This window comes from Pelophylax lessonae (assembly GCF_965119305.1).
Source record: "Pelophylax lessonae genome assembly, chromosome: 8".
NCBI lineage: Eukaryota > Metazoa > Chordata > Amphibia > Anura > Ranidae > Pelophylax > Pelophylax lessonae.
Genome location: NC_138775.1, coordinates 105,958,872 through 105,983,918, shown reverse-complemented (window position 1 = coordinate 105,983,918; position 25,047 = coordinate 105,958,872). Strand labels below are relative to the sequence as shown.

At 43.1% G+C, this 25,047-nt stretch overlaps 1 protein-coding gene across 1 annotated transcript in view; it reads left to right on the top strand.

Moving 5' to 3' along the window:
• Positions 1-25,047, top strand: part of LOC309561587 (zinc finger CCCH domain-containing protein 7B-like) — a 604,923-nt gene that overhangs the window by 509,973 nt on the left and 69,903 nt on the right. Inside the window, exon 20 of the mRNA XM_082265580.1 lies at positions 4,788-4,896. Coding sequence (XP_082121706.1) covers positions 4,788-4,896 — 109 coding nt within the window. The remainder of the gene's footprint in view (positions 1-4,787; positions 4,897-25,047) is intronic.

Sequence of the window (25,047 nt, the reverse complement as noted above, 5' to 3'; positions counted from 1 at the left end):
GTCGCTGATTTAAAGGGCCAGCGCCATAAAATTTTTAAGTGTGTTTATGGAGTCCCAGGACAGCAAATTCCCCCCAGCTCTGGTTTAGGGTTCAGGTACGCCTGAATCCTCTGCTATAGGCTCCCTTACTGCTGCACTTGCGACTTTAAGCGTCTATAGTGATACTGTTGATGTCTGCGTGGGCTTGTAGCAAAAGGCCCAGGTTTTTTTTTTCTTAATCTTTTTTTTTTCTTAATCTTCTGATTCAGAGCTAGATATGGTTGCCGTGGACAGTGACCCCTCTGCAGGGTCTCAGTCCGGGGGGAGGTGGAAGACGGGGAGGTCTCCCCCTTTGGGTCGGCCAGTGAAAGCGCTGAAATGTCTGCGCTCATTAATTCTATTAAAGATACGCTACATTTAGAGGATGAGCCCCACCCGCCGGGTAAGCGGTCTTCCTTTGGGACCCGCAGAACCCAGAAACGACTCAGGTATTTCCCTGTCCCGCTGCAGTTTCACGAACCGGTGACTGTGCAATGACGCTATTTAAAGAGCAACCTTGTGGTACCGAAGCGGTTTCAGTGCCATTATCCTTTTGCGTCTCCGGTGGATTCGCGCTGGACTGTGGCCCCTAAGGTGGACCACACGGTATCCAGATTAAACAATGCCACTCTGATACCCACGGAGGATTATCCGGTGCTTAGAGACCCGGCGGATAAGCGGGTAGAATCTCTTACCCGCCACTCCTATATGGTGGCAGGTTCCTTGATGGCGCCTGTGTTCGCCTCAGTAATGGTCTTTCAGGCTGTGGTGGAGTGGACTAAGGTGCTCAGACACACGCTTGTGGCTGCTTCCGCCCCTCCTGCTACTTTGGCGATGGTGGACCAAATTATTCAGGCTGTTTTATACCTGTGTGATGCGGCCTTGGATGAGGCCCCTTTGGTCTCACGTTTATCTGCTGTCACAGTGATAATCTGTCGCCTTGTGTGGCTGTAGAGCTGGTCGGCTGACCAGACTTCCAGGAAGACAGTGTCTGACATCCCTTTTGCTGGGAATCGCCTTTTTGGGGACTCCCTGGACGAGTTGTTTAAGGGGGTCACTGGGGGTAAAAGCACTCTGCTGCCCCACGTGTCCAAGGGTACGTTTTTTCCACGCTAAGCGGGTCCTTCCTTTAAACCTATCCAGGGGTCCTTTCGTCCCTTTAAGGCATAAGACGAGGGCAAATCCTTCAAGGCCTCTGGTGGCCAGCAGAAGCCTTGGGTGGACAAGTCTAAAGCTGCCCACTCTGGCACGCCAACCCCGTCCGCCATTCAGGACAGATGGGTTCAGGTACTCATTCAGTCGGGGTACAAGATCGAATTACGATCGCGCCCAGCAGACAGATTCTTTTCCTCAAATCTTCATTTGACCCCAGATCGTTTCCAAGATCTCCCAACGGGCGGTTCAGGATCTCCTCGCCCAGGGGGCGATTGTCCTGGTGCCTCATCGGGACCGTTTTTTGGGGGTTTTACTCAAATCTGTTCACGGTGGCCAGAAAGGAGGGCAAGGTGCGTCCGACTCTGGACCTAAAGTTTCTAAACCGCTTTGTGTGGGTTCACAAATTCCGTATGAAATCCCTCCGATCGGTGGTGGCCTATCTGAGCCCGGGAGATTCCTGGCTTCAATCGACCTCAAGGATGCATATCTACACATCCCTATATTCGAGGGTCATCAGAGGTACCCCCGATTCGCAATCGCGGAGGAGCACTATCAGTTCGTGGTGTTAACTTTCGGTCTCGCTTCGGCTCCAAGGGTGTTTACCAAAGTTTTGGCTCCTGTTCTGGCCCTGTTGCGGGCGCAGGGGATCGCAATCCTTGGATATCTGGATGATCTCCTGTTAAGGTCGAGTTCCAGTCCAACTCTGTTGCGCGATCTGTCAACCACGGTTCAGACGATCCAGGAGTTCGGGTGGGCCATCAACTTTCAGAAGTTGACATTGTCCCCTTCTGTTCGTCTCCCTTACCTGGGAATGGTCCAGGACTCTGCCCATGCGAGAGTTTTCCTGCCGGAGGACAAACTCCGGACTCTGCAGAACGAGGTCAGGTCCCTCAGGTACAACGAATCCTCATCACTTAGGACCTGAATGCCCTAGGTCCCTAAGATTGATGGTGTCAGCCTTTGAGGCGATACCGTTTGCACGGTTCCACATGCGATCTCTGCAAGCAGAGATCCTAGCCAGGTGGGACAGACATCCTCAGTCCTTGGAAAGGAGGATATCTTTGAGTCACCGGGTCAGAGCGGACCTTCTGTGGTGGCTCCAGTCTCCGGCTCTGACGGAAGGGAAATCCTTCCGGCCGTTGTTATGGACGGTGCTCACCATGGACGCCAGCCTGTCGGCTGGGGTGGCGTTCTGGGCAAATTGTCTGCCCAGGGCACTTGGTTGGAGGAGGAATCCTCCCTACCGATAAAGGTCTTGGAACTGAGAGTGATCAGACTGTTTGCTCCGTTGGTGGGATCGTCTTCAGGGCCACCATGTGCGGGTACAGACGGACAACACCACTGCGGTGGCGTACATCAATCACCAAGGGGGCACCAGGAGTGCCCGGGCGGCCAAGGAAGTGGCCGAGATTCTGTCTTGGGCTGAAACGCGGGTCTTGGCGCTTTCGGCAGTTCACATTCTGGGTGTGGAAATCTGGCAGGCCGACTATCTGAGTCGCCAGATCCCGGACCAGGGGGAATGGTCCCTACACCCGGAGGTTTTTCAGATGCTGTGTGCGCGATGGCGCACCTCCTCTAAACAACAAGGTGGGAAGGTTCGTGGCAAGAACACGCGATCCTCTGGCAGCCCCCTCGGACGCGTTGGTGGTGCCTTGGAATCAGTATCGCCTGATTTATGCCTTCCCCCTCGATCCAGTTGTTGTCACGGTTCCTTCGCAGGTTGGTCTCAGAACCGAGGTTGGTGGTCCTAGGGGCCCAGACTGGACACGCAGGTCTTGGTACGCGGCCATCATGCAAATGGTCGTCGAGCCTCCCTGGCGGCTCCCCTTACGAGACGATCTGTGTCTCAGGGGCTGATCTTCCATCCTGCTTTACAGTGGTTGGCTTTGACGGCGTGGCTGTTAAAAGCCAGGTCTTGAGAGATCGGGGTCTCTCGTCGGCGGTCATTCCTACCTTGCTTAGAGCTAGGAAGGCCTTGTCCAGTAAGATTTATTATCGTACCTGGAAGGCTTACTTTGCCTGGTGCAAATCGCAGGGTTTCCATCCTCGCTCCTTTTCGGTGGCGAGGGTGTTAGCCTTCCTGCAATCCTGTGTGGACTGACGTCTTGCGCTGACCACTATTAAGGGTCAGCTATCTGCACTGGCCATTCTTTTCCAGCGCCCCTTGGCGTCAAAATCCATTGATCCCCACCTTCAAGGGGTACGTCATCTGGCCCCCCCTCGGAGGGCGCCCTTACCCCCTTGGGACTTGTATTTAGTTCTGTCCGTTTTGCAATCCTCCCTTTGAGAACATCAGGGAGATTCCTCTGCCTGCGCTGTCATGGAAAGTCGCCTTTCTGGTGGCGATCACATCTGCTCGCAGGGTGTCGGAGTTGGCGACCCTATCTTGCCGCTCCCCCTACTTGGTGGTTCATAGGGATAAGGTGGTCTTGCGACCTCATCAATCCTTCTTTCCAAAGGTGGTGTCTGAAATCCATATCCATGAGGACATTGTTATTACCTTTGCTGTGTGCGAATCCTACGCATCCTAAGGAGTTTGCCTTGCATTCTTTGGATGTTATCAGGGCGATCAGGGTTTACCTGTCTACCGAATCCTTCTGAAAGTCGGATTCTCTTTTCTGTCCTTCCTGAGGGACCTCGGAAGGGTATGACTGCGTCTGCGGCAACCATTTCTGAATGGCTTCTTCGCTTAGGGAACGGGTTCCGTCCTTCCCTGTCACGACGCACTCTTCTGAGCGGTGGGTGCGTTTTGGGCCTTTCGCCATCAGGCGTCGGTGTCCCGGGTGTGCAAGCGGCGACCTGGTCGTCCGTGCACACCTTTACAAAATTTAAAAAGTTGATGTTTAGGCATCGGCAGATGCCTCCTTTGGCAGCAAAGTTCTGAGTGCGTCAGTACTTGGGGGAGACGTGGCGTTTTTAGCCAGTTCCCTCCTGTTGGGTTTTTTTCCCCCTTGGTTATTTTGCCTTCCTGGGTTTGTTCACTCCTGTTGAGCTTTCCTGTTACCCAGTGGGTTCCCTTTCTGGTTCAGATACGGTTCTTTTATCTGACTTTGGGTGCTTCATTACCTTTGAGACGGTTGCGTTTCCCACCCCTCATGTCTACACTGCTTTGGGACATCCCATAAGTGAAGACTGTATGAGTGGGCGGCGACTGTCAGAGGACGTAAGAGAAAATATAATTTTTGTAAGAAATTACCGTAAAATTATTTTCTCTGAGTCCTCTGACAGTCGCCGCCCCCCAACCCCTCTTTTTGGGGTTCATGGACTATCTACTGCTTGCTACCAAACTGAATTGGGAATGAGTGGGCGGCGACTGTCAGAGGACTCAGAGAAAAGAATTTTACGTTAAGCTCTTACAAAAAATTCTATTATTGTTTTACTTCCACTTCACAGTTATGTGCCACTTTGTGTTGGTTTGTCACACAAAATCGTTTTTACACAATGCAGAGGATTAATCCCTTAGGTTCCACAGTGAGTATAACAGCATGCTTTACTGCATAAACAGACTGATTTTTACTTTTGTGGTTTAGTAAAACTTTAGGATAACCGAATGTTATTGCAGAATAATTTTCAAGATTCTAATAAGATAAGCCATTTACTCCTCTTACACACAGATTTGTGTCCATGTGCAGAATGGGAAGAAGTGCCAATATATTGGAAACTGCACTTTTGCACACAGCTCAGAGGAGAAAGACACCTGGACGTACATGAAGGAGAACAAAGGTTGGTACAGTTCCTTTTCGGTTGGTGATTTCTACATAGGAAGCAATATATTTTTCTTTTATCTGTTGATATAAGAAATGGAAGAATTTTTTGTGAAGTTATAGTAGCTTTTTATATTATGTACTTTTAGCTATACACCCTAACCTGTATCTCGATAAAACCATGGCCACGAATATTCCTGTGAAAATCAACAATTAGTCCCCATTTTGGGGAACCCGCAATTTCGACCGGGTGTCGATACCCACCCCTTCATGGCCCTCCTTTGGAGGGGCTTCTTTCAGGCATCTCATTTTCTGGAAAATGACTCCTGGCCTTCGATAGGGACATTGATAAGTACTGCAGGACCATTTAGACTTCCCTTTTGGAATGCCCTACAACTCCATCATTTCCTACACTCCATCCCAAATCCTCAGGGCTACGGCCGCCAGCTTACACCTTTCGAACAGCTCTGTTCGGATACGGGAAACCTACCTCAACCCCTATCCCAAATGTACTTCCTTCTAAATACGCCCCAAGACCCATTTTAGCTAACGTGCTTTAGAAAGTGGGAAGAAGACCTACATTGCACCTTCACTACTGACCAGCTATGATATATGATCAGATTCACCTTTCAATCTTCACGTTGTACCAGGTTTCAGGAAACTAATTTTAAAATTTTGACGAGATGGTACTTCACTCCCTTCAGGTTGCATAGATTCTTTCCTGATGCCACGGACCGCTGTTGGCGCTGTCAGGAAGCAATGGGCACGATACTCAACATCTTTTGATCCTGCCCCAGGCTGGCTTGCTTTTGGACAGAAGTCAGGAGGATCATTCAAAAATTCACTGAATTTGAGATCCAAAACGACCCAGCCCTTCTTTCTCTTGGGGAGAGAGAGGTCGCTGTTATCCTTATTCTGTTGAGTTTGCATTTGTGTCACACTGTGAATTTTCATGTACCCCTGGTTTGGTAACTTAAGATGTGTTGATTTCTCTCTTCCTGTACTGTGGTGCCACACGCTGGCGGACTACCCCACTCTAACTTCAATAAAGTTTATATTTGCAAAAAAATTAATAAATCAACAATTAGGGTATTGGACTAACCAATCAAAACATCCTCAAATGGCCTCAGTGATTACCCAACTTGTTAAATAACACAGTGATTATCTAAATGCATAATAGTCTTGTAAATTCCATGCTGTGTTTAGTGAGGGGATTTCCTTTTTGCTTCTAAATTGAGTGAAGGGACAAAGCCTGTGCATAGTTATAATTTTCATTTTGGCCTGCTTGCTAGCTAAATCTTTATAGTTGCAGGTGTTTGATCTTCTGAATTAAATACATGAACTGGAGCACTGCAGTATTGCCAACATCAATGCAGTAAGAAATGCAGACTAAGCTTAACTGGGTGGATTTGAAAATGTTTCCTGCACAACCTTAGCATTCACCTGGTAAAGCGTATCTGTGGTCAAAATGTAAAACCCTGTTTTTCCACATTGTACACTGCTTAAAAAAAAAAAAGAATTAAAGGAACACTTTGAAAACACATCAGATCTCAATTGGGAAAAATATCCTGGCTATCTATACTGATATGGATGGGTAATGTGTTAGGAATGAAAGGATGCCACGTCATTTGATGGAAATTAAAATGATCAACCTACAGAGGGCTGCATTCAAAGACACCCCGAAAATGCAGCAGGCTATTCCATTTTACTGAAATTTCATTGCAGCAACTCAAAATTGTGCTCAGTATTTTGTATGGCTCCCATGTGCTTGTATGCATGCCTGTTAACATGAGACTACGGATGGTGCCCTGGGGTATTTCCTCCCAGATCTGGACCAGGTTATCGCTGAGCTCCTGAACAGACTGAGGTGCAACCTGGCGGCGTTGGATGGACCGAAACGTAAAGTTCCAGAAGTGTTCTATTGGATTTAGGTCAGGCGAGTGTGGGGGGCCAATCAATGGTATCAATTCCTTCATCCTCCAGGAACTGGCTGCATACTCTTCCAACATGAGGGTGGGCATTGTCGTGCATCAGGAGGAACCCAGGACCTATGTAGGGTCTGACAATGGGTCCAAGGATATTATGCCGATACCGAATGGCAGTCAGGGTGCCATTATATAGCCTGTAGAGGTCCTTTTCGTCCTTCCATGGATATGCCTCCCCAGACCATCACTGACCCACCACCAAACTGGTCATACTGAACGATCTTACAGGCAGCATAACATTCTCCATTGCTTCTCCAGATCCTTTCATGTCTGTCACATTTGCTCAGGATGAACCTGCTGTCATCTGTGAAAAGCACAGGGCGCCAGTGGCGGAATGCCAATTCTGGTGTTCAATGGTAAATGCCAATCGTGCTCCATGGTGCCAGGCAGTGAGTACAGGGCCCACTAGAGGACACCGGGCCCTCAGGCCACCCTCATGAAGTCTTTTTCTAATTGTTTGGTCAGAGACATTCACACCAGTGGCCTGCTAGAAGTAATTTTGTAGGGCTCTGGCAGTGCTCATCATGTTCCTCCTTGTACACAGGAGCAGATACCAGTCCTGCTGATGGGGTAAGGACCTTCTATGTCCCTGTCCACTTCTCCTATAGTAACTGCCTGTCGTCTGGAATCTCCTCCATGCTCGTGAGACTGTGCTGGAAGACACAGCAAACCTTCTGACAATGGCACATATTGATGTGCCATCCTGGAGGAGTTGGACTGCCTGTGCAACCTTTTATAGGGTCCGGGTATCACCTTATGCTGCCAGTAGTGATACTGACGCTAGCCAAATGCAAAACTAGTGAACAACATTCAGAAAAGATGAGTAGGGGAAAAAAAAAGTCAGTGGTCTCCACCTGTAAAACCATTCCTCTTTTGAAGGTGGTCTCAGTGTTGCCCATCCAGTGCACCTGTTAATTTTTTGTAACACAAAAGCAGCTGAAACTGATTAACAACCCCCCCTGCTTCTTAACTGACCCATCTCAATATCCATGGATTTTATTCTGACTTGATGCTATACTCTGATTAAAAATTGTTCCTTAAATTTTTTGAGCAGTGTGTTTCAATTATGTATAGTCTACTCCTATAAATCTGAACAATATTGAAGTTTGTGAACTTTGTGAAGATTCCAGTACATTTACTTTCCTTAATTCTTTGACACATATTCACTATGACCTCTGAGTAGGCACTGCTGTTTGACAGAATTTAGAGTCTGCCCTCTGAACTACAAAGGTGCTTAGAGGAGGAGTTCCAGGATGCACAATCCTTACAGGAATCATTGCTTAAAAGAAGCAAGATACCAAAGGATATGTAGTCCTTATACGTTGAAAGTAAATGGCAGAGCAGAAGCTGCAAAGCATTCAGGGTATCCAGGACGTTGTTAGAAGGCATGGTCAGCAACAGACCGGCAGAACTCTCAATATAAAAAGAGACTTTTCAAGTAAGCTTATCTTGGATTTTCAAAAACTCATTTTTTATTTCTATAGCAATGTGCAAGTTAGTGTGAGTATAGAACTTAATTAGTGTTTGGAATTGTTTCTTATTGAAGCTGCCAGCAAAGTGCATTGACCTACAGCAGGGCTCAAAATTTCAAGTCCTGGGCTACTAGCCAGGCCTTAAGGGTTACTCGCCACCAGTTGCCCCACCTAACCCCTACCCTGCCCCGCCCCTAAATGTGCCCTCAAAAAATATTTTTATAAAATGACACTGTTAAATGTTTTTGCATGAATGCAGAAGTTGCACAAATAAATATTAATAACAGTGTGCTTGTATGTGCATTTTACCTGGATTTTAAGTGCACTTCTATTGAATTCTATTACACAGTGCGTTTTCTGAAGCCGCATCAAAGATGCAGCATGCAGGACTTTAAAGCGCTTTCATGAAAACGCACTTTGTAATAGAAATTCAATAGAAATGCACCTAAGATCCAGGTGAAACGCACATACAATCACACTGGCCAAACCACAGTTCACCAGTTATTAGGGCTAAGAGAGTGAATGGGGGGGGGGGGGTCTGGGTGGTCTGGGTTGTAATATATGTTAATGAAGAGCAGAGTGAAGGACTGTCGAGAAAGTGCTAAGGCTGCATTTTGGGACAGGACAGGGTCAGCTAAATGGCTGCTTGAAATGCTCAGAGCTGGGACCAGAGGCTGCAGGACATACAGTACAGATTTATGGAGGGGACAGCTGAAAGATAGAAGTAGATGATGGGTTAATGTGAACAGTAGAGAGGAGCACAAGAATCGCTGCAGACTTACGATTGTGCAGGGAAGATAAAGACAAGTGCGAGAGGGAGGAGACGGACAAAGTGAAAGTTACCAACTCAAGTGACCTGGCCGGGAAGGAGAACAAACCAACAGGGGGAGGGGAGCTTGGAAGGAGAGAAGTGATTAACGGCTGTAGGAGAGATAAGTGGCTGGAACAGAGGAGTCCATAAATCATGCATTGTGCAATAACAGGAGGGAGAATGACCTTCACTCCTGTCAACCAGGTGAAGGCAGAAGCTCCTAGTGCGCCCCCCCCATCACAGATATGGACACTAGGGGGGGACCTCTGGGTGAGTCTAGGATGGAAAAGGACCTGGGGGTACTGGTAGACAACAGGCTTGGCAGTGGCATGCAATGCCAAGCCACTGCAAGCAAAGCCAGCAGAATACTGGGATGTTTAAAAAAGGGGATTCACTCCAGAAATAAAGAGATTATTGTCCCACTCTACAAGACTCTGGTCCAGCCACATCTGGAGTATGCTGTCCAGTTCTGGGCACTGGTCCTCAGGAAGGATGTGCTGGAACTGGAGAAAATCCAGAGAAGGGCAACAAAAATAATTAGGGGAATGGAGGACATCAGCTATGAGGAAAGACTACAAGCACTGAACCTATTCTCTCTGGAGAAGAGACGATTGAGGGGGGATATGATATCAATGTACAAATACTGTACTGGCGACCCTAGCATATGGAAAACCTATTCAAAGAAAGGGAATACAATAAGACACGTGGCCAGTCACTAAAACTAGAGGAAAGGCGGTTTAACCTTAAAATACGCAGGGGGTTCTTCACTGTAAGAGCAGTAAGGATGTGGAATTCTCTTCCGCAAGCAGTCGTATCAACAGGGAGCATTGATAGTTTCAAAAAACTATTAGATGGGCACCTTAAAGACCACAACATACAGGGGTATACAATGTACAGTTAACAGTATACACACACACACACATCATAGGTTGAACTGGATGGACTGATGTCTTTTTTAACCTCACTAACTATGTAACTATGATTGGACACTGGCAAACAAATTTTAGGCTAGCCCAGGATAACCCTTCCTGCTCTCAGCATGCCTCAGTTTTTTTTTGCTATTGTCCATTGAGTAAGGACATCATGTCTTGAGCTGAGAAAAGTTTCTACGTTTTTACTAACTTTTTTCTTTTTCCTGCTTCATTGCTGTTCTCAGGCATCAGCCACCTTATTAGCTACACCTTTCTTGTATTGAGTTGGACCCATTTTTGCCTTCAGAACTGCCTTAATTTTTCATGGCATAAATTCAGCAAGGTGTTGTAAACAAGCCTCAGAGATTTTGGTCCATATTAACATGAGAGCATCACGCGGATGCTGCAGATTTGTCGGCTACACATCTATGATGCAAAACTCCCATTCCACCACATCCCAAAGGTGCTCTGTTAGATTGCGATCTGGTGACTGGAGGCTATTGGAGTACACTAAACTCATTGTCATTTTTGTGTTACCAAGCAATTGAACAGGTGTACATAGCAGCGTTTAGGATCCACCTTTCCTAAATTTGACTTTGGAGTGCCATAAACAGACTTCTCTTGACCCTGTACCCAGAAGTCTGTTAGACCACGCACAATGGGAAAAGTTTAGCTGCAGAGCACTTTAGAGATCCAAATCCATGGGATCACTATGGAGCTTGCCCTGTCTTTTAAGTGGGCCATTCTAGCTGAGCACTGGAAGCTAATTTGTTATTTGGTGTGAGTGGCTTCAGATTTCCTGCTTTCCATTGTTTTTTGCTCAGAATGAGTTATTGCTGAAGGACTAAGCGATTTGTGATGTGTCATGCTCGTGCTCTGCACTCTTCCCTTGTAGCATTGCGCAAGCACCTTCCTGCTGCTGATCCTGCTTGCAAGAGTCACAATCCTTGGTCTGTTCTTATAGTCATCTAAACCCTGCACCTGCTTTTAATCATTTGGATTCTTAAATCCCTGAAGCCTTGCTTCTTTCCTTGAGCTTTGTTGCCTTTCTGCTCTGCAGCGCAGCATATCTGATTCTAGACCTAGGCAGGGACAGTTTCGCTATACGAGGGGGACATACTAAAACATTTAATGTGAAAATGGCTTAATGTAGCTTAATGTGTGTGAAACTTTGCACAGACTAAGTTTTTAACTTTCCTAATATATCCTAGAAGTTTCATGTAGTTTGGTCTTCCAGGAGGCAAACAAGGGACATTAAGCTTGTTTTTTGGGGAGCTTAATGTGGCTTAACGTACAAAAAAGAGCTTAGATGTTAACCAATTTCCCCCAAACTTCACACAATAGAAGACTCTATTGATGCTAAGATAGTCTGAAAATTTTAGCTCATTTGGTAAATCACACCAAAAGTTATTCACATTAAGCTATTTTTTTACAATACTAAAACGTTTAATGTCCACGGCTTAATGTAAAAAGAGCTTAATGTACCAAAATGTGCCTTAACCTCAACCAATTGTCCTGAAACTTTGCACAGCCCAAGTTCTGCACTTCCCAAAGCTATCCTGGAGGTTTCATCGATTTAGGTCTCCCACATGGAAAACTGGGGACATTAAGCTCTTTTTTTGGGGAGCTTAATGTGGCTTAACGTACAAACAAGAGCTTAGATGTGAACCAATTTCCCCCAAACTTGGCACAATAGAAGAGTCTATCTATTCCAACATATTCTGAAAATTTCAGATCATTTGGTAAATCACACCAAAAGTTATTCACATTAAGCTGTTTTAGCAATCATAAAAACACGTGGCTTAATGTGAAAAGAGCTTAACGTACCAAAATGTGCCTAAACCTCAACCAATTGTCTTGAAACTTTGCACAGCCCAAGTTCTGCACTTCCATAAGCTATCCTGGAGGTTTCATCGATTTAGGTCTCCCACATGGAAAACTGGGGACATTAAGCTCTTTTTTTGGGGAGCTTAATGTGGCTTAACGTACAAAAAAGAGCTTAGATGTGAACCAATTTCCCCCAAACTTGGCACAATAGAAGCGTCTATCTATTCCAACATATTCTGAAAGTTTCAGATCATTTGATAAATTACAGTAAAAGTTATTCACATTAAGCTCTTTTTGTACAATACTAAAACGTTTAATGTCCTTAGCTAATGTGAAAAGAGCTTAATGTACCAAAATGTGCCTAAACCTCAACCAATTGTCTTGAAACTTTGCACAGCCCAAGTTCTGCACTTCCCAAAGCTATCCTGGTGGTTTCATCGATTTTGGTCTCCCACACGGAAAACTGGGGACATTAAGCTCTTTTTTTGGGGAGCTTAATGTGGCTTAACGTACAAACAAGAGCTTAGATGTGAACCAATTTCCCCCAAACTTGGAGCAATAAAAGAGCCTATCAATTCCAACATATTCTGAAAATTTCAGATCATTTGGTAAATCACACCAAAAGTTATTCACATTAAGCTCTATTTTGCAATCATAAAAACGCATAGCTTAATGTGAAAAGAGCTTAACGTACCAAAATGTGCCTAAACCTCAACCAATTGTCTTGAAACTTTGCACAGCACAAGTTCTGCACTTCCCTCAGCTATCCTGGAGGTTTCATCGATTTTGGTCTACCACACGGAAAACTGGGGACATTAAGCTCTTTTTTTGGGGAGCTTAATGTGGCTTAACGTACAAAAAAGAGCATAGATGTGAACCAATTTCCATGTGGGAGACCAAAATCGATGAAACCTCCAGGATAGCTTTGGGAAGTGCAGAACTTGGGCTCTTTTCACATTAAGCTATGTGTTTTTATGATTGCAAAATAGAGCTTAATGTGAATAACTTTTGGTGTGATTTACCAAATGATCTGAAATTTTTAGAATATGTTGGAATTGATAGGCTCTTTTATTGCGCCAAGTTTGGGGGAAATTGGTTCACATCTAAGCTCTTTTTTGTACGTTAAGCCACATTAAGTGCCCCAAAAAAAGAGCTTAATGTCCCCATTTTTCCACGTGGGAGACCAAAATCGATGAAACCTCCAGGATAGCTTTGGGAAGTGCAGAACTTGGGCTGTGCAAAGTTTCAAGACAATTGGTTGAGGTTTAGGCACATTTTGGTACGTTAAGCTCTTTTCACATAAAGCTATGCGTTTTTAGGATTGCAAAATAGAGCTTAATGTGAATAACTTTTGGTGTGATTTACCAAATGATTTGAAATTTTCAGAATATGTTGGAATTGATAGGCTCTTCTATTGTGCCAAGTTTGGGGAAAATTGGTTCACATATAGGCTCTTTTTTGTACGTTAAGCCACATTAAGCGCCCCAAAAAAAGAGCTTAATGTCCCCAGTTTTCTACGTGGGAGACCAAAATCGATGAAACCTCCAGGATAGCTGAGGGAAGTGCAGAACTTGGGCTGTGCAAAGTTTCAAGACAATTGGTTGAGGTTTAGGCACATTTTGGTACGTTAAGCTCTTTTCACATTAAGCCACGTGTTTTTATGATTGCTAAAAACAGCTTAATGTGAATAACTTTTGGTGTGATTTACCAAATGATCTGAAATTTTCAGAATATGTTGGAATTGATAGACTCTTCTATTGTGCCAAGTTTGGGGGAAATTGGTTCACATCTAAGCTCTTTTTTGTACGTTAAGCCACATTAAGCTCCCCAAAAAAAGAGCTTAATGTCCCCAGTTTTCCATGTGGGAGACCTAAATCGATGAAACCTCCAGGATAGCTTTGGGAAGTGCAGAACTTGGGCTGTGCAAAGTTTCAAGACAATTGGTTGCGGTTTAGGAACATTTTGGTACGTTAAGCTCTTTTCCCATTAAGCCACGTGTTTTTATGATTGCTAAAAACAGCTTAATGTGAATAACTTTTGGTGTGATTTACCAAATGATCTGAAAATTTCAGAATATGTTGGAATTGATAGACTCTTCTATTGTGCCAAGTTTGGGGGAAATTGGTTCACATCTAAGCTCTTTTTTGTACGTTAAGCCACATTAAGCTCCCCAAAAAAAGAGCTTAATGTCCCCAGTTTTCCATGTGGGAGACCTAAATCGATGAAACCTCCAGGATAGCTTTGGGAAGTGCAGAACTTGGGCTGTGCAAAGTTTCAAGACAATTGGTTGAGGTTTAGGCACATTTTGGTACATTAAGCTCTTTTCACATTAAGCTATGCATTTTTATGATTGCAATATAGAGCTTAATGTGAATAACTTTTGGTGTGATTTACCAAATGATCTGAAATTTTTAGAATATGTTGGAATTGATAGGCTCTTCTATTGTGCCAAGTTTGGGGGAAATTGGTTCACATCTAGGCTCTTTTTTGTACGTTAAGCCACATTAAGCGCCCCAAAAAAAGAGCTTAATGTCCCCAGTTTTCCATGTGGGAGACCTAAATCGATGAAACCTCCAGGATAGCTTTGGGAAGTGCAGAACTTGGGCTGTGAAAAGTTTCAAGACAATTGGTTGAGGTTTAGGCACATTTTGGTACGTTAAGCTCTTTTCACATTAAGCCATGTGTTTTTATGATTGCTAAAAACAGCTTAATGTGAATAACTTTTGGTGTGATTTACCAAATGATCTGAAATTTTCAGAATATGTTGGAATTGATAGACTCTTCTATTGTGCCAAGTTTGGCGGAAATTGGTTCACATCTAAGCTCTTTTTTGTACGTTAAGCCACATTAAGCTCCCCAAAAAAAGAGCTTAATGTCCCCAGTTTTCCATGTGGGAGACCTAAATCGATGAAACATCCAGGATAGCTTTGGGAAGTGCAGAACTTGGGCTGTGCAAAGTTTCAAGACAATTGGTTGCGGTTTAGGAACATTTTGGTACGTTAAGCTCTTTTCCCATTAAGCCACGTGTTTTTATGATTGCTAAAAACAGCTTAATGTGAATAACTTTTGGTGTGATTTACCAAATGATCTGAAATTTTCAGAATATGTTGGAATTGATAGACTCTTCTATTGTGCCAAGTTTGGGGGAAATTGGTTCACATCTAAGCTCTTTTTTGTACGTTAAGCCACATTAAGCTCCCCAAAAAAAGAGCTTAATGTCCCCAGTTTTCCATGTGGGAGACCTAAATCGATGAAACCTCTAGGATAGCTTTGGGAAGTGCAGAACTTGGGCTGTGCAAAGTTTCAAGACAATTGGTTGAGGTTTAGGCACATTTTGGTACATTAAGCTCTTTTCACATTAAGCTATGCGTTTTTATGATTGCAATATAGATCTTAATGTGAATAACTTTTGGTGTGATTTACCAAATGATCTGAAATTTTTAGAATATGTTGGAATTGATAGGCTCTTCTATTGTGCCAAGTTTGGGGGAAATTGGTTCACATCTAGGCTCTTTTTTGTACGTTAAGCCACATTAAGCGCCCCAAAAAAAGAGCTTAATGTCCCCAGTTTTCCATGTGGGAGACCTAAATCGATGAAACCTCCAGGATAGCTTTGGGAAGTGCAGAACTTGGGCTGTGAAAAGTTTCAAGACAATTGGTTGAGGTTTAGGCACATTTTGGTACGTTAAGCTCTTTTCACATTAAGCTATGCATTTTTATGATTGCAATATAGAGCTTAATGTGAATAACTTTTGGTGTGATTTACCAAATGATCTGAAATTTTTAGAATATGTTGGAATTGATAGGCTCTTCTATTGTGCCAAGTTTGGGGGAAATTGGTTCACATCTAGGCTCTTTTTTGTACGTTAAGCCACGTTAAGCGCCCCAAAAAAAGAGCTTAATGTCCCCAGTTTTCCATGTGGGAGACCTAAATCGATGAAACCTCCAGGATAGCTTTGGGAAGTGCAGAACTTGGGCTGTGAAAAGTTTCAAGACAATTGGTTGAGGTTTAGGCACATTTTGGTACGTTAAGCTCTTTTCACATTAAGCCACGTGTTTTTATGATTGCTAAAAACAGCTTAATGTGAATAACTTTTGGTGTGATTTACCAAATGATTTGAAATTTTCAGAATATGTTGGAATTGATAAACTATTCTATTGTGCCAAGTTTGGGGAAAATTGGTTCACATATAGGCTCTTTTTTGTACGTTAAGCCACATTAAGCGCCCCAAAAAAAGAGCTTAATGTCCCCAGTTTTCTACGTGGGAGACCAAAATCGATGAAACCTCCAGGATAGCTGAGGGAAGTGCAGAACTTGGGCTGTGCAAAGTTTCAAGACAATTGGTTGAGGTTTAGGCACATTTTGGTACGTTAAGCTCTTTTCACATTAAGCCACGTGTTTTTATGATTGCTAAAAACAGCTTAATGTGAATAACTTTTGGTGTGATTTACCAAATGATCTGAAATTTTCAGAATATGTTGGAATTGATAGACTCTTCTATTGTGCCAAGTTTGGGGGAAATTGGTTCACATCTAAGCTCTTTTTTGTACGTTAAGCCACATTAAGCTCCCCAAAAAAAGAGCTTAATGTCCCCAGTTTTCCATGTGGGAGACCTAAATCGATGAAACCTCCAGGATAGCTTTGGGAAGTGCAGAACTTGGGCTGTGCAAAGTTTCAAGACAATTGGTTGCGGTTTAGGAACATTTTGGTACGTTAAGCTCTTTTCCCATTAAGCCACGTGTTTTTATGATTGCTAAAAACAGCTTAATGTGAATAACTTTTGGTGTGATTTACCAAATGATCTGAAATTTTCAGAATATGTTGGAATTGATAGACTCTTCTATTGTGCCAAGTTTGGGGGAAATTGGTTCACATCTAAGCTCTTTTTTGTACGTTAAGCCACATTAAGCTCCCCAAAAAAAGAGCTTAATGTCCCCAGTTTTCCATGTGGGAGACCTAAATCGATGAAACCTCCAGGATAGCTTTGGGAAGTGCAGAACTTGGGCTGTGCAAAGTTTCAAGACAATTGGTTGAGGTTTAGGCACATTTTGGTACATTAAGCTCTTTTCACATTAAGCTATGCGTTTTTATGATTGCAATATAGAGCTTAATGTGAATAACTTTTGGTGTGATTTACCAAATGATCTGAAATTTTTAGAATATGTTGGAATTGATAGGCTCTTCTATTGTGCCAAGTTTGGGGGAAATTGGTTCACATCTAGGCTCTTTTTTGTACGTTAAGCCACATTAAGCGCCCCAAAAAAAGAGCTTAATGTCCCCAGTTTTCCATGTGGGAGACCTAAATCGATGAAACCTCCAGGATAGCTTTGGGAAGTGCAGAACTTGGGCTGTGCAAAGTTTCAAGACAATTGGTTGAGGTTTAGGCACATTTTGGTACGTTAAGCTCTTTTCACATTAAGCCACGTGTTTTTATGATTGCTAAAAACAGCTTAATGTGAATAACTTTTGGTGTGATTTACCAAATGATCTGAAATTTTCAGAATATGTTGGAATTGATAGACTCTTCTATTGTGCCAAGTTTGGGGGAAATTGGTTCACATCTAAGCTCTTTTTTGTACGTTAAGCCACATTAAGCTCCCCAAAAAAAGAGCTTAATGTCCCCAGTTTTCCATGTGGGAGACCTAAATCGATGAAACCTCCAGGATAGCTTTGGGAAGTGCAGAACTTGGGCTGTGCAAAGTTTCAAGACAATCGGTTGAGGTTTAGGCACATTTTGGTACATTAAGCTCTTTTCACATTAAGCTATGCGTTTTTATGATTGCAATATAGAGCTTAATGTGAATAACTTTTGGTGTGATTTACCAAATGATCTGAAATTTTTAGAATATGTTGGAATTGATAGGCTCTTCTATTGTGCCAAGTTTGGGGGAAATTGGTTCACATCTAGGCTCTTTTTTGTACGTTAAGCCACATTAAGCGCCCCAAAAAAAGAGCTTAATGTCCCCAGTTTTCCATGTGGGAGACCTAAATCGATGAAACCTCCAGGATAGCTTTGGGAAGTGCAGAACTTGGGCTGTGAAAAGTTTCAAGACAATTGGTTGAGGTTTAGGCACATTTTGGTACGTTAAGCTCTTTTCACATTAAGCCACGTGTTTTTATGATTGCTAAAAACAGCTTAATGTGAATAACTTTTGGTGTGATTTACCAAATGATCTGAAATTTTCAGAATATGTTGGAATTGATAGACTCTTCTATTGTGCCAAGTTTGGAGGAAATTGGTTCACATCTAAGCTCTTTTTTGTACGTTAAGCCACATTAAGCTCCCCAAAAAAAGAGCTTAATGTCTCCAGTTTTCCACCTGGGAGACCAAAATCGATGAAACCTCCAGGATAGCTTTGGGAAGTGCAGAACTTGGGCTGTGCAAAGTTTCAGGACAATTGGTTGAGGTTAAGGCACATTTTGGTACATTAAGCTCTTTTTACATTAAGCCGTGGACATTAAATGTTTTAGTATTGTAAAAAAATAGCTTAATGTGAATAACTTTTGGTGTGATTTACCAAATGAGCTAAAATTTTCAGACTATCTTAGCATCAATAGAGTCTTCTATTGTGTGAAGTTTGGGGGAAATTGGTTAACATGTAAGCTCTTTTTTGTACGTTAAGCCACATTAAGCTCCCCAAAAAACAAGCTTAATGTCCCTTGTTTGCCTCCTGGAAGACCAAACTACATGAAACTTCTAGGATATATTAGGAAAGTTAAAAACTTAGTCTGTGCAAAGTTTCAGGGCAATTGGTTATGGTTTAGGCACTTTATTACACATTAAGCTACATTAAGCCATTTTCACATTAAATGTTTTAGTATGTCCCATACGAGGTGCCTCCAACTCACACTCCAATTCCAATTCTGGTGCTACCTACTGTGTGCCTACTGATGTGACCTAAACCAGCAGCCTGGAATTATGTCCATCTACATTCCTTGGGCATGACTGCCTTCTTTGCTTTATCTATGGAGGATTTCACTGCACTCAGGAGAATTCTATGGGCCAAATAGTGCAATTGCTTGCTGACCCTGACCTCAGAGGCTTCAAACTAAATTCCCGCACCTTCCCCAGCAGATTTGCTATCTGATTTCCCATTTGCCGAGCTTCTGTCGAATGTGGAATCTCTCCAGTCTTTGATGAAAAACCTACCTCTGAGGAGTCGCCGTATTCTGCCATCACTCCCAAAACAAAAAAGTTGGTGTTCCTCTCTTATTGAGCCAATACTGGCACTGTCCCCATTCTAGGATCTGTCAGAGCTCCTAAGTCCGTCGAGACCTTCCGGGTACATCCACTGTTTGCAGTCTTCCTTTATAGAGGCTAGAAACATTCCCAAGCAGTAGTTTGTAAACTAAAAAAGAAGAACCGCAGTGATCTGGCACAGTACATTTTTAGAATGCAAACAAAAGGAGATAAAATACATTCACTATAAGGGGTAGATCCCTCCTATACACAGCTATTTAGGCAAGGGGGAGTACTGACAACTGGGCCAATGGTGCAGTAAAGATGTCAGCTCAATCCTCCTCTGGAAAGCTGACAGGCTGGAGGAAAGATGACACTCTTTCTCTCCCAATAACAGGACCGTTGATGCATAGCAACATTTAGCTCTTGATATACTGTAAGAAAAAAGGGGATTATAAAGAGAAACTAGAATAAAATCTTTTTTGTAAAATGGTATTCAGAGCTTTAAACAATTAAAAATCTTTTATACAAATATAAATAAAAGTAAAAATACTAGCCCTCATGCCCACTGGGCGTTTTTAACACTGCTGTTAGATGTCTGTTTTTTTTTTTTTTTCCTGTCTGAATGCCTCTGCATGTTATTCTGTTTCCATGCACCCATAGGCGTTTAGAGGCAAAAAAATCAAATCCACTGGCAGCGTGTCCAGGAACAGCAGCGTTTTGGCATGCGTAAACATGTCTAAATGCACATGAATGCTAGGCACATCAGTCGCTTGAGCGTTATTTTAATAGCTAGAATAAATTATTATGTTGCCCAATGCATAGAATTAACACCCAAGTTCTTGATGTTCTTTAATGTGTCTGGACATGGGAACATGCATATAGAAACATCAAGTGTTTTTTGTTTTTTTTTCTGCCAAAATGCTGCTGCCAGTAGGAAAGGCATTTAGGAGAGCTGAGCTAATGCTCTGTGTGCATAAGGCCTAAAATGTGGAGTATGCCACATTATTTACTTGCTAAAACAGGACATGTGCATAAAAGAAACCTGTAGATGGCGACAGATTGCCACCACAAAGTATATTCTGTGGTCGTAACCAAGAACGAGAAGGTACTCTGCATCTGCTGCCTCAAATTGTTACAAGTTTCTTACCTTAATACTATAAAATAGAGCGAATTTTGGTTTCTCCATTCAGGCCTTTAGGGGCCATATTGTTCAACACAAATATCCAGTATGTTTTTGTTTGGCATAATCTTAAAATCCTGTTTTCTGTAAGATTAGCAGGAATGACCTCAATGCCAAATAAAATGAGACCTTTTGTATAACTGTTATGATGAATTGAAAAATGTCTGGGTTCCCTGTGATCTAGGCTGTCTTGTTCAATTAACCTGTGCTCCCTAAAATTGTTAATCATTTTATTATTTACCCAATAATAATCATAATTTGGTTGTGATGCTGCTATTGTTAATGATAGAGGTATCTATATTTATCAGAGTATTTTTGTGACCCATTCAATTTTTTTCAAATGCTTCATGGACATGCTCTGCTTTATTTCCCTTTTAACCACTTTAAGACCAGGCCTATTTTTGACACTTGGTGTTTACCAGCTAAAATCAGTGTTTTTTGCTAGAAAACTACTTAGAACCACCAAACATTATATATTTTTTTAGCAGAGACCCTAGAGAATAAAATGGAGATCGTTGCAATATTTTTTATGACACCGTATTTGCGCAGCGGTCTTCCAAACACAATTTTTTTGGAAAAAATTCACTTTTTTAAATTACAAAATAAGGAAACAGTAAAGTTAGCCCAATTTTTTTCTATAATGTGAAAGATAATGTTACGCCGAGTAAATAGATACCCAACATGTAATGCTTCAAAATTGCGCATGCTCGCGGAATGGCAACAAACTTTGGTACTTAAAAATCCCATAGGCGACCTTCCGTATGGTTTGAACACCATTTACATCTATGGGCAGGGCTCCCGTATGCATTCGCTTCTGTGTGCGAGCTAACGGGGACAGGGCGCTTTAATTTTTTTTTATTTATGATTTTTACAGTTAAAAAAAAAAAATGTGATCATTTTTATTCCTATTACAAGGAATATCTTGCCCTCACTCGACTTCCTGTCTAAGAGGATCCGAGACCGGATCATTTTCCCCACTGCCGGCGGGTCCAATAAGCGGGGGAAAAGGACCGGGATATGGCGGGAGGGGGGTCACCTCTTCCGCCGCCCCGTAAGGGTGATCCCGCGGCGAATCTGCCACTGGGAGACCACCCTTACCTGAAAGTCGATCACCCGCCATTTTTAAAAGTACCGGGGTTATGGCAGCTATCTGCTGCCATAACCACGGTATTTAGCTACATAGTTACATAGTTAGTGAGGTTGAAAAAAGACATCAGTCCATCCAGTTCAACCTATGATGTGTGTGTGTGTGTTTGCTTTTAACCGTACATTGTATACTCCTGTATGTTGTGGTCTTTAAGGTGTCCATCTAATAGTTTTTTGAAACTATCAATGCTCCCTGCTGATACGACTGCTTGTGGAAGAGAATTCCACATCCTTACCGCTCTTACAGTGAAGAACCCCTTACGCACTTTAAGGTTAAACCGCCTTTCCTCAAGTTTTAGCGAGTGGCCACGTGTCTTATTGTATCTCCTTTCTCTGAATAGTTTGTTCCTTATGCTCGGGTCGCCAGTACAGTATTTGTACATTGATATCATATCCCCCCTCAATCGTCTCTTCTCCAGAGAGAATAGGTTCAGTGCTTGTAGTCTTTCCTCATAGCTGATGTCCTCCATTCCCCTAATTATTTTTGTTGCCCTTCTCTGGACTTTCTCCAGTTCCAGCACATCCTTCCTGAGGACCGGTGCCCAGAACTGGACAGCATACTCCAGATGTGGCCGGACCAGAGTCTCGTAGAGCGGGAGAATAATCTCTTTATTTCTGGAGTAAATCCCCTTTTTTATACAACCCAGTATTCTGTTGGCTTTGCTTGCGGCGGCTTGGCATTGCATGCCACTGCCAAGCCTGTTGTCTACCAGTACCCCCAAGTCCTTTTCCATCCTAGACTCACCCAGAGGTTCCCCCCCCTAGTGAGTAGCTTGCTTTCAGGTTTCTGGCCCCCAAGTGCATTACTTTACATTTTTCAACATTAAATCTCATCTGCCATGTAGTTGCCCACCCCGTTATTTTGTTCAGGTCCGCTTGCAAAGTTTCCACATCCTGCATAGAAGATATTGGCATGCCTAGTTTAGTATCATCCGCAAATACTGAGATTGTACTAGATATCCCCTCCTCCAGATCATTTATGAATAAATTAAACAGGATTGGTCCCAGGACAGAACCCTGGGGGACCCCACTTTCCACACCCGCCCAATCCGAGTACTCCCCATTAATCACCACCCTCTGGACTCTCCCCTGGAGCCAGTTCTCTATCCAGGTACTCACCTTATGGTCCATACCTACCTTCCTTAGTTTGTACAGTAAGCGTTTGTGGGGAACGGTGTCAAAGGCCTTTGCAAAGTCCAGATACACCACATCCACAGGCTTTCCTTTATCTAGGTGGCAGCTCACTTCATCGTAGAAGGTTAATAGATTGGTTTGGCACGAACGATTTTTCATGAATCCATGCTGATTACTACTTATAATACCGTTTTCATTACTAAAGTCTTGTATGTGGTCCCTTAACATCCCCTCCAAAATCTTGCAGACTACTGATGTTAGGCTGACCGGCCTATAGTTACCCGGGATATATCTCGGCCCCTTTTTAAATATTGGTACCACGTTGGCTTTTTTCCAATCAGCTGGCACCATACCCGTCTGTAAACTATCCTTAAAGATCAAGAATAATGGTCTGGCAATCACCTGGCTGAGCTCATTAAGAACCCTCGGGTGCAAGCCATCCGGTCCCGGGGATTTATTTATGTTAAGTTTCTCTAGTTTAGCTCTAAGTCTATCTTCTGTTAGCCATGGCGGCACTTTCTGAGGTGTATTATTTAGTTCGGCCTTACAAGCAAGGTTCGTGTAGCCCCCCGATTCCTTTGTGAAGACTGAAGAAAAGAAATTATTTAACACTTCCGCCTTTTCTCTGTCCTCTGTGGCCATTTTTCCTTTATCATCTTTTATGGGGCCAATGTGCTCTGGCCTCGCTTTCCTACTGTTTATATACTTAAAGAACTTCTTGGGGTTCTTTTTACTCTCCTCCGCTATATGTCTCTCATGTTCTATTTTAGCCGCCCTGATTTCGTCTTTACATTTCTTATTACACTCTTTGTAGTGCTTAAATGCTGCCAATGACCCCTTAGTCTTGTATTTTTTGAAGGCCTTTTCTTTAGCTCTAATATACATTTTTATGTTGGAGTTTAGCCACCCAGGGTTTAGTTTTGCTCTTTTAAATTTATTTCCCTGTGGAATGCACTGGCCCACCCCCTTGTTAAGTATGCTCTTGAAGCACTCCCATTTTTCCTCCGTGTTCTTTGTTCCCAGGATTCTATCCCATTTTATATTTTCTAGCAGCGAGCGCAGTTTAGGGAAATTGGCTCTTTTGAAATTCAGCGTCCTTATATTACCCTTGTGTTTCCTATTACTGTAATTAATACTGAAACCAATTGACCTATGGTCACTGTTCCCTAAGTTTTCCCGTATTTCTATATCCATGAGCAGGTCTGTATTGTTGGTAATGAGTAGGTCAAGTACCGCATTGTTTCTTATCGGTGCATTCACCATCTGACCCATGAAATTGTCCTGCAAAACATTTAGGAACTGCCGAGCCTTGGCTGAGTGCGCGGTTCCTTCTGCCCAGTCTATAGCCGGATAATTAAAGTCCCCCATTATAATGACATTTCCCATCCTTGCTGCCAATCCTATCTGTAACATGAGGTCCGCCTCACCCTCCTCCCTCTGGTTGGGGGACCTATAGCATACGCCCAATATTACCTTCCCCACCGTGCCTTCCCTTTGAAGCTCTACCCATAGGGATTCTGCCTCGTCCTTGGCTCCATTATTAATATCATCCCTCATATTTACCTGTATACTGTTCTTAATATACAGACATACCCCTCCCCCTTTTTTACCCTCTCTATCCCTGCGATAAAGGGAATACCCCTGAATGGTCGCCATCCAGTCATGAGAGCTGTCAAACCAAGTCTCAGTTATCCCCACAAAATCTAAGTCCTCCTCAAACATCAGCAGCTCCAGCTCTCCCATCTTGTTGGCCAGGCTTCTGGCATTGGTATACAAGCCTCTTAGTTTTGATCGGTTACATTTATCCTCATTTGATGTTTTTAGGCTGCTCTCTTGATTTTTCCCCGTACCCACCCTGGGTTTAGGAGCTCCGAACACCCTACCGCTAATGCCCCCATTTCTGCCCTCTGAAACTTGCTTTCCACTGGCTAATTCTACATCTGTACCCTCCCCCCCCATTCCCTAGTTTAAAAGCCCCTCTAACTTTTTGGCCATCCTCTCACCCAGTACGGCTGCACCCACCCCATTTAGGTGCAATCAGTCCCTACCAAAGAGCCGGTGGCCGACTGAGAAGTCGGCCCAGTTCTCCAGGAACCCGAAACCCTCCTTTTTTGTCAAAGTAGTGACGTACATCTGCAGTGGGTGGTCGGTAAGTGGTTAAAAGAATTCTGTTTTAACTGTGTCACTTTTTGTTCCATTTAACCAGTACTGAACCAGAAGGATTTTCCCCTTAATGACCAGGCCATTTTTTGCGATTCGGCACTGCGTTATTTTAACGGACAATTGCCCGGTCGTGCGACACTGTACCGAAATAAAATTGATGTCTTTTTTTTTTCTCCCACAAATAGAGCTTTATTTTGGTGGTTTTGATAACATAATATTTATAATATTATAAACAAAATAAAAAAACGACAATTTTGAAAAAAAAATGTTTTTCACATTCTACTATATAACATTCCCAAAAAAATTGTAAAAATGTAAGTTTTTCATCCTTTTAGGCCAATTTGTATTCTGCTACAT